The sequence below is a fragment of the Myotis daubentonii genome, chromosome 15 (genome assembly GCF_963259705.1).
Source record: "Myotis daubentonii chromosome 15, mMyoDau2.1, whole genome shotgun sequence".
Lineage (NCBI taxonomy): Eukaryota > Metazoa > Chordata > Mammalia > Chiroptera > Vespertilionidae > Myotis > Myotis daubentonii.
Window position 1 is genome coordinate 5027301 of NC_081854.1, and position 14359 is coordinate 5041659.

A 14359-nucleotide genomic window follows, 5' to 3' on the forward strand; every position below is an offset into this window, starting at 1 on the left:
TCGGCAGATGGGATATGTTCTGAGGAACAAAAAGGCACAGGGTGGCCTGGCCGTGGTGGCTCAGTGGTTGAGCGTCGACCTATGAACCAGGTCACGGTTCAATACCATAAGGGCACATGCCTGGGTTGTGGGCTCAATCCCTGATCGTGCTGGAAGCAGCCAATCGATGATTCTTTCTCATCATCAATGTTTCTATCTTGGGGTTTAATTGTCGGTGCGTCTCACATATTGTGGAAGGCCACAGCAATGAAAAAGAAAGGCATTTTCGCCGAAACCGGTTTGGCTCAGTGGATAGAGCGTCGGCCTGCGGACTGAAAGGTCCCAGGTTCGATTCTGGTCAAGGGCATGTACCTGGGTTGCGGGCACATCCCCAATAGGAGATGTGCAGGAGGCGGTTGATCGATGTTTCTCTCTCATCAATGTTTCTAACTCTCTCTATCTCTCTCCCTTCCTCTCTGTAAAAAATCAATAAAATATATTTAAAAAAAAAAAAAAAGAAAAAGAAAGGCTTTTTTCAACATCCTAACAGGTAAGTGCTTTGATATTTCAAGAAAAAAGGGTGAGAATCATAATTGCAACAATGAAAACAGCAGCTTCAGCTATGTCTCCTCAGTGTACCAGCCCCAATAAGGTTCACTGGCAAAGATTGTCCCTGCCTCTGGGGCCAGAACATGGGGTTAAAATGCAGCCTCTTTTTTTTTTTTTTAATACATATATTTATTGATTTCGGGGAGGAAGAGGGAGGGATAGAACAGCACATCAATAATGACAGAGAATCATCCATTGGCGTTCTTCTTGGCTGCCTCCTGCACGCCTCCCACTGGGGATCGAGCCCACAACCCCGTCACGTGCCCTGGACTGGAATTGAACCCGGGGCCCTTCAATCTGCAGGCCCTTCAGTCTGCAGGCCGAGCTCTATACAATGAGCCAAGCCAGGTAGAGAAAAATGCAGCCTCTTGAATCTGACACTTGCCTGTTCAGTAAGCTCGGAAAACCGACTTCATTTCTCTAATCCTGGATGTTCCCAGCAATTCGAAATTCGTTTCCACTTCCCAGGTTGTTCTGAGAATTAAAAGAAAAGAATGTTAAGAAGCTAACGCTTGCCCTAGCTGGTTTGGCTCAGTGGATAGAGCATCGGCTTGCAGACTGTAGGGTCCCAGGTTCGATTCCAGTCAAGGGCACATGCCTGGGTTGCGGGCTTGATCCCCAGTAGGGGGTGTGCAGGAGGCCGCTGATCAATGATTCTCTTTCATCACTGATGTTTCTATCTCTCTTTCCTTCTCCCATCCTTTCTGAAGTCAATAAAGATATATTAAAAAATAATTTTTAAAAAATTAAAAATAAAAATAAAAAGCTAATGCTGGAATCCTGGCAAGGATAAATAGTTTGTTACTTTTATTGACCTTGAAAGGCCAAGGTAAGCGTCATCATCCACTGCGAGTCACATTCAGCCAGCTAAGATGCAGGGAGCTCCAGGGGCCACCTGCAAATTCTCAGGTGGAGACCCCACACTGAGACTTCAGTGCCACATCACCTGCCTTCCTGCAAGTGGGCTCAGAAAAGTCTAATTTCATTCTCAAAAAGGTGCTTGCGGGCATTGGGGGAGCGAGAAGTGCCTGCCGGGGACGGTCTCTGCGGGGAGAGGCTGGAGTTCTGGGAGCCAAGGCAGAATGCAGGCACCGCTGCGTCACCTCAAGTGGACACCTTAGCACTCGACCTCCTCCAATCGTTCAGGGAAGGGGACATACCTCATACTTGTTTTACACAGGAGGAAACGAGCCTAGACCAGAGGAAGGGCTTTGTTAAAAAATATATATATTTTATTGATTTTTTACAGAGAGGAAGGGAAAGAGATAGAGAGTCAGTAACATCGAAGAGAGAGAAACATCGATCAGCTGCCTCCTGCACATCTCCTACTGGGGATGTGCCCGCAACCCAGGTACATGCCCTTGACCGGAATCGAACCTGGGACCTTTCAGTCCGCAGGCCGATGCTCTATCCACTGAGCTAAACCGGTTTTGGCGGAAGGGCTTTTTTTATTGGAAGTCCGAATGCTATTCAAGAATCTGAAATTTCCCCTGAAATGTGATGGTGATGGTGATGGTGAACCTATGACACGCGTGTCAGAGGTAACACACGAACTCATGTTTTGGTTGATTTTTCTTTGTTAAATGGCATTTAAATATATAAAATAAATATCAAAAATATAAATCTTTTTTTTACTATGGTGGCAAATATCAAGAAATTTCTATATGTGACACGGCACCAGAGTTAAGTTAGGGTTTTTCAAAATGCTGACACGCCGAGCTCAAAAGGTTTGCCATCACTGGGATACAGTGTCAGCCTGCAGACTGAAAGGTCCCAGGTTCGATTCCAGTCAAGGGCACATGCCTGGGTTGCGGGCTCGATCCCCAGTAGGGGGTGTGCAGGAGGCAGCCGATCAATGATTCTCATCATTGATGTTTCCATCTCTCTCTCCTTCTCCCTTCCTCTCTGAAATCAATAAAGAAATATATATTTTTTTAAAAAAGAATCTGAAATTTAATGAACAACATAATCTGATGAACAAAAACAGATCCAGAGACAGAGAAACATCAATCAGACCATCAAACCTCAGAGGGAAGGTAGGGGGAGAGATCAACCAAAGGACTTGTATGCATGCATATAGGCCTAACCAATGGACACAGACAACAGGAGGGTGAGGGCATGAGTGGGGGGGTTGGGGGGCGGGTAATGTGGGGATAAGGACACATATGTAATAACTTAATCAATAAAGACATTTTAAAAAAAAAAGCATCTGAAATTTAAATCCAGAGTGCCCTACCCTGGGCATGGGGAGTCTGATCACTACCCCCCCACCCCCCGCCCATTTCCCTCTGCACTGGCTTTGGGACGGCAAAACATCCTAACCTGCCCATCGTCCTGATGCCATCTGGTCCTCCTGAGACCTGTTCCAAGGCAAGAACCCCCATGGCAGGAGACCAGGGAGATGGAGAGTTCTACAAAGGGTTATTGCATTATCAAAGGATGGGACTTCTGTAAGTGACGGCAAAGGTTAATAGTGTAGGTTAAAATTAACTTGTCCATTGTATTGTGCATAGCATCCCATATTGAAGAAAGCTAGAGAACACATTTTTCAATACAAAAAACCCTTTATTTCATAAAAAAAAAGGCACAAAATGAGTGAAATTTCCACATGCATCTTTGTTCTTTCAGAGTCTTTTTGTTAAATTGCCAAAACTCGTAGCAGATGAAGCAGATGTCTTAACTAAGATACAGAGAGGGCAAATACACATCTGAGAAAAGGCTCACCATAAATCCTTAGAAAAATACAATCAAACAGCAGGGATTGCATGATAAAGTTATAAAAAAAGTTTACATAAAGAACCATTGACTATGAGATTTGGGGAATGGCCCCTCATAGTCCCGGATTGCAATAAATGTGACTCTTTAATTCGAAAAAAAAAAAAAAAAAAGAACCATTGACCAACCCAAATATTCTCTAGAATGTGGAGGAACTGAATCCTCATAAACTGCTGAAAAGATGCAAAAATATACCATCAGTTTAGATCACAATTTAATCTGTGTAAGTTAAACATTCACTGATGACTCAGACTATGCACTGAGCTATTTACAAAGGTAAATGAAACTTATCTATCGCTATATATAAAAGGCTAATATGCAAAGCGTCCCCTCAGAAGTTTGATCACTCGCTATGACATGCGCTGACCACCAGGGGGCAGTACGAAACAAAGGAAGGCCCCAATCAGCCCTGATCACTGGCCAGGCCTAGGGACCCTTCCTCTTTTTTTGGGCACGAAATTCGGCATTTTTAAGCGCAACAATATCGATGATGTTAACACCTTCAGAAAATTTGACATATGAAGTTTTGAAGCTTGTTGTCAATACCACAAAATAGCATACATATCAAATCGCATATATAGCAACATATGTGTAACTCCATGTATTGAAAAAAATCTGTATTATTAACCGGTACACCTAGTATATTCAATCCACATTCTCATGACTTCTGGGGGAGATGGGGGGTCTTGTCTCAGTGACATCCAATATAACTAACAATGAAGGACTTTCACAAAACCAACAGGAATGCCTGCTGGGTAATAAAAGCCACATCCCTGTCCTCCATTCTTTTTTATTTTTCTGCCAGGGCAACAAAGGCTCTGACTTGAACATCGGAGAGGCTACAGTAATCCACAAAACCTTTTTTTTTTTAAATATATTATTGATTTCAGAGAGGAAGGCATTGGGAGAGATAGAAACATCAATGATGCGAGAAAATCATTGATTGGCTGCCTTGTGCACGTCCCCCACTGGGGATCGAGCCCACAACCCTGGCATGTGCCCTCGACTGGAATTGAACCTGGGACCCTTCAGTCTGCAGGCCAATGCTCTATCCACTGAGCCAAACCAGCCAGGGCTCCACAAAATCTTTTTAAAAATGTCTTATGAATTCGAGAGAGAAGGGAGAGAGAGAAATTGATTTGTTGTTCCACTTAGTTGTACATTCATTAGTTGCTTCTTGTATGTGCCCTGAAAGGAGCTCGAACCCGCAACCTTGGGGTATCAGCATGATGCCCTAACCAACTGAGCTACCCAGCCAGGGCCACAAAACCTGCTGGATATATTCCATGACAATGACTACATCCACAGAAGATAAACATGACGGGAGACCCCCTGATTAGTATATGCCGATCCTGCAGTCCTTTTCTCAAAAATTTCTGGGTGCACGTTAAAAGGCACATTTCAGCTAGTGGGCTGGCCTCCTCCAACACCTACCAGGTCGTGTTTCTGTTGCAATCATGGTTTCTCCTAACCCCTAAAACCAGTGACCATCACCTGTGGAACTGTAGACATTAGGGAACCTGGCCCTTTGCAAGACCTGGGCAAGAGATTCCCTTCCCTTCAAAAGTACTGGCATCGTTTGCATACAAACAAACTCACCGCTGCTCCCAAAGGTACTCGAGGTTGTCACAGCTACCCCCCTGTTTGGAGTGACCTCTGTGTCTCATAGCATCCAGACTTCACATGAGGACTACAGGCCCTATAGTCTTTCCTACAGAAATATGAGCAACAATGCAAATTTGGCAAAAAACTGCTGAGCTAATTTCTGTACCGTATCATCTCCTAGGAGGCAGAGAAACTTTAAGGCTTGTATGAGGTATTCACCTCTTTGTGCTGGTATAGACCCAGATCTACTTATAAACCAACCCACACAGTAACTAGAACACCCAAGATTAAAGAAGACTTAGGGGGGAAAAGGCCTTCATTATTTTACAAGACAAAGGGACAACACCCTCACAGTTCTTGCATGTGTGACACTCAAAAAATTAATCACTGGTACCCGGCTGGTATGGCTCAGTGGTTGAGCATCGACCTATGAACCAGGAGGTCACGGTTCACTTCCTGGTCAGGGCACATGCCCAGGTTGCTGGTTCAATCTGTGTGGGGCGTGTAGGAGGCAGCGGATCAATGATTCTCTCTCATCATTGATGTTTCTATCTCTCTCTCCCCTCCCTTCCTCTCTGAAATCAATTAAACAACATATTTAAAAAACATTAATCACTGGCATCTAGGGAAAGCACGTCCTTGAACAAGGCAGTTATTCTGCAAGCCGCTGGCTAAACTCAGGTGATGTTCTTGGGGGCAAAAGTGAGTCAGATCCGTGCACCAATTACTGAGAGTAAAAGGAATAAAGACTTCCTAAAAATGCAGGCTACTCCTTATTTTCTCCAAAAAAATCAGAGAACAGTTAGCTTCTCTGAGCACATTAGGATGGTGACGGATGCCATCTGTGGATACCTTCCAGGTGGTACATGTGAAATAGTTTATGCGACAAAAATATGCAGTGACTTAGATCTGGCAAGACACCTGGGGAAATTTAGAAAGTGCAATGTGCACACATGCATCCCACATAAACTTATGGGGAACCCCCCCACTCCCCATGGTTGAACTATAGGATCTATCAACTATCTAGCATCATCGCCTTTATGGTCCTGTCAGCCTATAACCATTCCTGCTGAGAATGTCCAAATGCAAGTCCACTTGTCCATACCTTTGGACATATGAGCTTCAATTCAGACAAATGAGGCTTCAGTGCTTCCCACAGTGTTGTTAAAACTGAACTAAGGCTCTCTCCTGTCGGCGATAGACTGGTTAAAGATGGGATCCACTGAACAAGAAAGACCTGGTCTTCAGCGCCCTGTGTGCCAGCCCAGAAGTGTTATTTGAAAGCCTCTGTTACATCTGCTGCAGGCCCCCTAAACAAGTGGACTTGCATTTGGACAGTCTCAGCAGGAATGGTGATAGGCTGACAGGACCATAAAGGAGATGATGCTAGATAGTTGACAGATCCTATAGTTCAACTTCATCCTAGTTAGAAGCTGGATTCATCTGACATCAGAGAAATGAAATTTCAGGAGACCAAAACTAGGTCTGAGTTTCTTTATAGAAACTTCTTTCCCAGCCTTGAAACTCTTGGATGCTATGCGTCCTGGATATGCAATAGATGACAACGACATTTTCCTTTTTTGTATGAAGGTGTAGATGGAAGCTGACTTTTCTCACCAAAAATGGTTTATAGAATCAACTTGAAAAACATGAGGCAGCAAACAAAGGAAAGAGTAAAATATTTCTTTTATCATCCTTAGGTTCTTTGCTAGATTGTAAACTCCATGAAAGCAGGATAACTTCCCTATCCTTAACACCTGGCCTATAATAAATACTCAAAACATAAAACAAAACAAAACAAAACTGAATAAGCTATCAGTTTTCTAGACATGTCAGACCTTCCTCCCATGTAAACTCTTATTTGACGGGGAGGTTACAAGTTTGGCTAAAAGATGTCCCACGTTAACTCCATGCCTAAGTCCTTTGTCTACTGTGAACTCTCTTATGATAACGAAGGCTATGGATCCTGGTAAAAGACTTCCCGCATTCACTGCACTCATATGGCCTTTCTCCCGTGTGAAGTCTCAGGTGACCTACAAGGCCATTGCTACTAGTAAAAGAATTCCCACATTTAGGGCACACATAAGGCCTTTCTCCAGTGTGAACTCTCTGATGATGTACAAGGCCACTTCTGCTGGTAAAAAATTTGCCACATGTACTGCACCCATAAGGCTTTTCTCCAGTGTGAAATCTCTGATGATAATGGAGGCCAGTGCTACTTGTAAAAGATTTTCCACATTCATGACACACATAAGGCCTTATTCCACTGTGACCTCTTTGATGATAACGAAGGGATTCCTTTCTTGAAAAAGATTTCCCACATTCATTGCACTCGTAAGGCTTTTCTCCAGTGTGAACTCTCTGATGCTTATGAAGGCCTTGGATTTTGATAAAAAATTTCCCACATTTGTTGCACTCATAAGGCTTTTCTCCAGTGTGAACTCTCTGGTGATACTGAAAGCCATTGCTACTCTTAAAAGATTTTCCACACGCAAGGCACTCGTAAGGCCTTTCTTCAGTGTGAACTGTCTCATGACTACGGAGGCCACTGCTACAGCTGAAAGATTTCCCACATTCACTGCACTCATAAGGCTTTTCTCCCGTGTGAACTCTCTGATGACTGTGGAGGGCACTGCTACAGCTAAAAGATTTCCCACATTCACTGCACTCATAAGGCCTTTCTCCTGTGTGAAATCTCTGATGATAATGAAGGCCAGAGCTACTGAAAAAAGATTTCCCACACTCACTGCACTCATAAGGCCTTTCTCCAGTGTGAACTCTCTGGTGACTACGGAGGCCACTGCTACCAGTAAAAGATTTCCCACACTCACTGCACTCAAAAGGCTTTTCTCCAGTGTGAACTCTCTGATGACTGCGGAGGGCACTGCTACAGCTAAAAGATTTCCCACATTCACTGCACTCATAAGGCCTTTCTCCTCTGTGAAATCTCTGATGATAATGAAGGCCAGAGCTGCTGAAAAAAGATTTCCCACACTCACTGCACTCATAAGGCCTTTCTCCAGTGTGAACTCTCTGGTGATAAGGAAGGTAATACATCCTTGAAAAAGACTTCCCACACTCACCACACTCACCACACTCATAACGTCTTTTTCCGGAGTGAACACTCTGATGACAGTGAAGAGTAGAAATTTGGCTAAAACATTTTCCACATTCCTGGCACACGAAACGCTGTCTTTCAGTACAAATATTCCTGTCCTGAACAAATGTGTGGATGCTGCCAATGGTTTTATGATATTCTTTCCGGATGTCATCGTTATTTCTGCTTTGAAAACTCACCTCAGATGTCAAGATTTCATTTGTTCTATCCCTGGTGGGAGTAGCCTGTTGCTGTAGATGTCCTGACCCAGTTAACATGTCTTGTCCAAATTCCCCACAGGTAAAAGGTTTCTGTGACACACTAAAATCACCGCCCCTTGCAAGAGAGATGCTGTCCACATCTCTAACGAAAGGCTTCTCTCTCCTATGCTGATCCTGGTGCTGGTCAAATTTCGCACGGAAATAAAATCTTTTTGCACATGCCCCACACCTCAACAGTATCTGGCTGTGTTGGGTTTCCTTCAGTTCAAACAGCTGGAAAATGTTTCCCAAGACTGGCCCACAACTCCCACAGGGGTGGCTCTTCTGAGAGGACAAGGATACCTTGGGATTCCTGGCCTGTGACACTCTTACAGAAACCTTCTGTTCAGGGGGAGTCGCCACATCCTCTGCGCCACAGCAGCAACCTGAAGAAAAGGAAACGATGGTGAGGTATATGTTGACCTGATAGGGAAGGGGTAGCCTCACCACAAATACCCATCTGCCCCAGCGAGGCATGATTTTATGGGATGATTTTCTTTTGTTTCAAATATTTTTATTGATTTCAGAGAGGAAGGGAAAGGGAGAGGGAGACAGAAACATCAATGACGAGAGAGAATCATTGATTGGCTGCCTCTTGCATGCCCTCTACTGGGGATTAAGCCCGCAACCCAGGCATGTGCCCTTGACTGAAATCAAACCTGGGACCCTTCAGTCCATTGGCCGATGCTCTATCCACTGAGCCCAACCGGCTAGGGTTATGGGATGATTTTCAAGACAATGAGTTAGACGCTAAGAAATGGCTGGCTGCTGCTACACATTACTTGGCCCCAAAGGTCAGTGAACGTTACAAACCACATCAAGAAAAGGACACAGCATAGGATGAGACCCAGAAAAGAGAGGCAGGGTCCATTAGTTGACCCTCCATAAATGGCTTCCTCTCAGACCAGTTTTGCGGGTGATGGGAGTCTGTGTAGAATAATTTGAATGTGCTCCCACCCATAAAGACCAGTTGCATTAGAGCTGGTGTGACATGATGTTCAAGGTCAACATTATGACACATGCACACTCCAAGGCTCTGCAGGCATGGATCAACGCTGCAGTCCAGGAAAGAAAAACCTGAAAGGGAAATGTGTGAGGTGCAAAGTTTAGAAAGGTGAAGATTCCCCATGGGCTGGGAATCTGAATAGAAAGGATCACTATCAGAATTGAGTAGTTGGCAAAGTGTCAATAAGAACAAGCAGAATGGAGTGGAACTGGCAACGGTACCAAAAACTGAACAACAAAAGGAGTTCCTAGTTACTACCTCCACAAAGCCCTGGCATCCATCTCTCTCCAACAGCACTTTATCCCGGCAAGACTGCCTCGGGGGCCACCCTGGCCTGGACGGGGTCATGTATCGCCTGTGATGCACAAATGATTCTTTCCCTTAAATCCCAGTGGAGCCATTACCTGGGATAGAGATGAATAGAAATCCGAAAAGGAAAACCGAAGAGCTGGATGGCCAGAACGGTGATATGACAACAAAGCACAAAAGAGACCACAGGAGAAGATCTAGGTGAGTGACATCAGCAAGATGGCAGACCAGGGGAAACCAGTATTCATCCCTCTCCCAGGCCAAGAAGACAGCTAGCTCTCCATGAACAACCACCAGCACAACACAAGAAAGGGGAGTAAGAGTCCAATGGAGACAGCTTCCTCCGCGCTCACCGCCCGTTGGCAGGTGCACGGTTCGTCACCGCGGCCACTGCTAATGCCGGCGCCTGGAGAGGCCTGGCTGGACCAAGACCTCCCCCCACCCCTGCCATGTGAGCAGGTTTCTTCCCCCCACCACCTATTGCCACCACGCCAGGGAACGTCCTTAAGCCCTGGCCTTCAGGGAAGGGGTAACAGGAACCCGGAGCCGAGCTGCCTTCTGCACACTCCCTACTGGGGATGTGCCCGAAACCAAGGTACATGCCCTTGACCAAAATCGAACCTGGGACCCTTGAGTCCTCAGGCGGACGCTCTCTCCACTGAGCCAAACCGGTTAGGGCTCTCATCGATGTTTTTGACTCTGTATCCCTCTCCCTTCCTCTCTGTAAAAAATCAATAAAATATATTTTAAAAAAATTTATGAAGATAACATTGTGTGCCTTAATAGATGTGAATGGAGACATCAGAAACCTATAAAGGAGTTTGGTAGAGAGTCAAAGGGTAGCATTTTTGTATTCAGCTGAAGGTGATACCAGGATAAAATAGGCTGTAAAGAGCATGCGTTCTTTTGTCTTAAGTCTCTTGGAAACCACAAGCAAAAACCTGTGGGATAGATATACAAAAGAGATACGAGTCAAACCACTATACAAAATGACCAAATCCCACAAGAAAGACCACAAGGCAGTAAGACAAACAAACGGGTGCAAAAGAGTTAAAAAACCAATGAAGAAGCGGCAATAGTAGGTCCTAAAACAAATTCTCCAGTCAAAAGACATAAAAAACCTGGCTAGCGGGGCTCAGTGGTTGATTTTTGACCTATGAACCAGGTGGTCAGGGTTCGATTCCAGGTCCAGGCACATGCCTGGGTTGCGGGCTTGATCTCCAGTAGAGGGTGTGCAGGAGGCAGCCAATCAATGATTCTCACCATCGATGTTTCTATCTCTCCCTCTTCCTTCCTCTCTCTAATCAATAAAAATATTTTTTAAAAAAACAAAAACAAAAGCCCATAGCTTGGGAATATCAGGGTAACTTCCCTTTATCAGGACCTCTCAGGGCACAACGAATGTACCAGGGCAGGGACTACAAATACTCTCATTATTTTTATCGTGTTAATTGTTGACTGTTAACTATTCTGTATCCACCTATATAAAAGATTAATCATTGCCCTAGCTGATTTGGCTCAGTGCATAGAGGGTTGGTGTGTGGACTGAAAGGTCCCAGTTCAATTCTGGTCAAGGGCACTTGCTGGGGGGTGCGAGCTCGATCCCCTATAGGGAGGGCATGAGGCAGCTGATTGATGATTCTCATCATTGATGTTTCTCTCTCTCCCCCTCTCCATTCCTCTCTGAAATCAATAAAAATATATTTTAAAAGATTTATAGCCTTAACCGGTTTGGTTCAGTGGATAGAGTGTCGCGCTGCGGACTAAAGGGTCAAGGGTTCGATTCCGGTCAAGGGCATGTACCTTGGTTGCGGGTACATCCCCTGTAGGGGGTGTGCAGAAGGCAGCTGATCGATGTTTCTCTCTCATCGATGTTTTAACTCTCTATTTCTCTCCCTTCATCTCTGTAAAAAAATCAATAAAATATATTTTTAAAAGAGAAAAGATTTATCATTTTATTTTTTTTATCCAATCCCAGAGGTTTCCCTGCTTTGCTTCTCTCTCCTCCCTAATCTATTAGCAATAAATTTCCTATAACCCTCTTAAGTGGCCTCTTTTCATTGTAATGTATCAATTAAGATGCAAAATTACCATTCTCTGGTGCATTACCTCAATGCCTAAAGATTTTGCTTCCTGCCAATGGCGACAGTTTGGCTCATAAAAACTCACAAAAATTCTTCACAGCTTTGAATATTTCTTTAGTTGACAATGGTAAACAATATCTAAACCTGCTGGAAAAATGGCCACACTAACTTCCTGAATACAGTGTTGCCAAAAACATTGAATTTGTTTAAAAAACAAACCCCCAAAATATCTGCAAAGCATAATCAAGCACCTGCAAAACGATGTGATATGTAATAAAGAATTAACATGTAGCCCTAACCGGTTTGACTCAGTGGACAGAGCGTCAGTCTGCGGACTGAAGGGTCCCAGGTTGGATTCTGGTCAAGCGCATGTACCTTGGTTGCGAGCTCATCTCCAGTAGGAGGTGTGCAGGAGGCAGCCGATCGATGTTTCTCTCTCATCTGATGTTTCTAACTCTCTATTTCTCTCTCTCCTTCTCTGTAAAAAAATCAATAAAATATATTTAAAAAATAAAGAATTAACATGTAAAATACAGAAGGCATTCAAAAGACAGATTAGCCAAAAAATCCAGATTAAAAAAACGAGCTAAGGATGTAGAGACAATATTCCCAAAATTATGCACAAATGATCAACAGGAATATAAAAAATGCTTTTCCTCGCTAATCAAGGTGGAATCCATTAGGCTCCCTGCCACACTACCAACCAGAAATCCTTCCCTATGAGTCCAGTGCAGCAGGTATTGAGGCTGCACGGAGAGAAGCCGGCAGTGCAAGCAAAGGACAGCAACTACCCAGAAAACTGGAAATCACCCAGTGCCCACGGTGCACCTGTGAGGACAGAGCGCACCTGGGAAAAGGGGCCTGGGGAAGTGCAAGGTTAAGTCCAGGTCACTGGTGAGAGTGAGGGTCTTACCCAGCGAGGATACAAGTTCAAAGTTCTCCAGCATCACGTTCAGGTACAGCTGTCTCTGACCCTCATCAAGGAGGCTCCATTCCTCCCTGGAGAAGTACAGGGCAATGTCCTCCAAGGTCACGCCAACCTGTCAGAACGGAGACGACTGAAACTGTGGTAGGCATTTATACAGACATAATGCAGAGCAAAGACAATGGACCAACCAGCGGAGAAATGGGCAGGACCCTGAAACGGGTGTCTCCTCACTCCCGCTGCCCTGAAGCTGGCAATGGGCGAACCTATGGAGAACGTGCCTTTACATCTTGCCCAGGAGGAGTTAGGACACCTATGACGAATATAAAGAATTATTGTATTCACTTTGGGAAGTCACAGACCCGGGGGCCCTTATACGTTGGGACCCATTGTCTCGGGAAAGGATGCAGGGATGTTTTCTCTAAAGGTTGGTACAGTGGCTTCCTGTGGTGTTGGTCTGACTTTTACTGGGTTTTCTAGTTACTGTCTTTCAGGAGCTATAACTACAATATGAATTATTTGTATAATGTCGCCCTCCTTATAGCGATGGACATACGAAGGTGCTGGCTAGCTGGTTTCTCTCCCATGGGGTAGCTGTTTCCTCCTGTAACCCTGCCAACAGCACCAGGGGGCCTTGCTTCTTAGGACCAGTGACTGTCTTTTTTTTTTTTTAATATATTTTATTGATTTTTTACAGAGAGGAAGGGAGAGAGATAGAGAGTTAGAAACATCGATGTGAGAGACACACGGATCAGCCGCCTCCTGCACATCTCCCACTGGGGAAGTGCCCGCAACCCAGGCACACGCCCCCGACCGGAATCGAACCTGGGACCTCCCAGTCCGCAGGCCGACGCTCTATCCGCTGAGCCAAACCGGCTTTGGCCGGTGACTGTCTTGAGGCCTCAGAAACATCACAGGGTCTGAGACTTTCTCAAGGCCATGGCACCAGACTGTTAAGGACCATCTCCACCTGGGGGCCCTGCCTGCTGCATATACCGCTTTAACCGTATTGGTAATGCTCCTGTTGTATCGCAAATCGGGGAGCTGGACAAGACGCCTTAATCGGACACTTAGTTAGGAGTCATCTTTATTGCACGCAGGTTCAGAGCAGACTACCTCTGCCAAATTCTGATCAAACCGGTTTGGCTCAGTGGATAGAGCGTCGGCCTGCGGACTGAAAGGTCCCGGGTTCGATTCCGGTCAAGGGCATGTATCTTGGTTGCGGGCACATCCCCAGTTGGGGGTGTGCAGGAGGCAGCTGATCAATGTTTCTCTCTCATCCATGTTTCTAACTCTCTATTCCTCCCCCTTCAGCTCTGTAAAAAATCAATAAAACATATTTTTTTTAAAAAAATTCTGATCAAACACAGGAGGAAGTATTTCCTTTTTATATCCTTCTAGTTCTTTGTGTACATTATTTTTGTAGACAGCGTGTAAGCTTGAGTATCATATCATATCTATACAGGCACCTGGCATCAATATCAGCGTATCATTTAGATGGGTAGCTTGCAAGGTCAGACAATTAAGTTTATCTTTTCTATTACTGAAGCTAAACAAACAAAGTTATATTTTATGGAATAAGAGACTATCTAAAAATAACAGGTTCAAACAGCAGTTTTCCAAAGGAGGTGTTACTACGCTTCACTCCCTTAATGTAGAAGTGACCCGGCTGGTTTGTGGCATGGGAAAAGCCCTGAAGGCCACCACCAG

The 14359-nt window shown here is 44.8% G+C and overlaps 1 protein-coding gene across 3 annotated transcripts in view; it reads right to left on the reverse strand.

The window, feature by feature from the left end:
• Window positions 1–3132: 3132 nt before the first annotated feature.
• Window positions 3133–14359, reverse strand: part of LOC132216087 (zinc finger protein 883-like) — a 141961-nt gene continuing 130734 nt past the window's right edge. Inside the window, exons 2-3 of one of the 3 annotated variants that reach the window (XM_059665168.1) lie at window positions 12638–12764; window positions 3133–8711 (exon numbers count right to left, since the gene is read on the reverse strand). In XM_059665168.1, the coding sequence (XP_059521151.1) occupies window positions 6883–8711; window positions 12638–12764 (1956 nt within the window). In that variant the 3' untranslated portion in view covers window positions 3133–6882. The remainder of the gene's footprint in view (window positions 8712–12637; window positions 12765–14359) is intronic. The other 2 variants (XM_059665171.1, XM_059665169.1) reach the window with 2 other exon arrangements.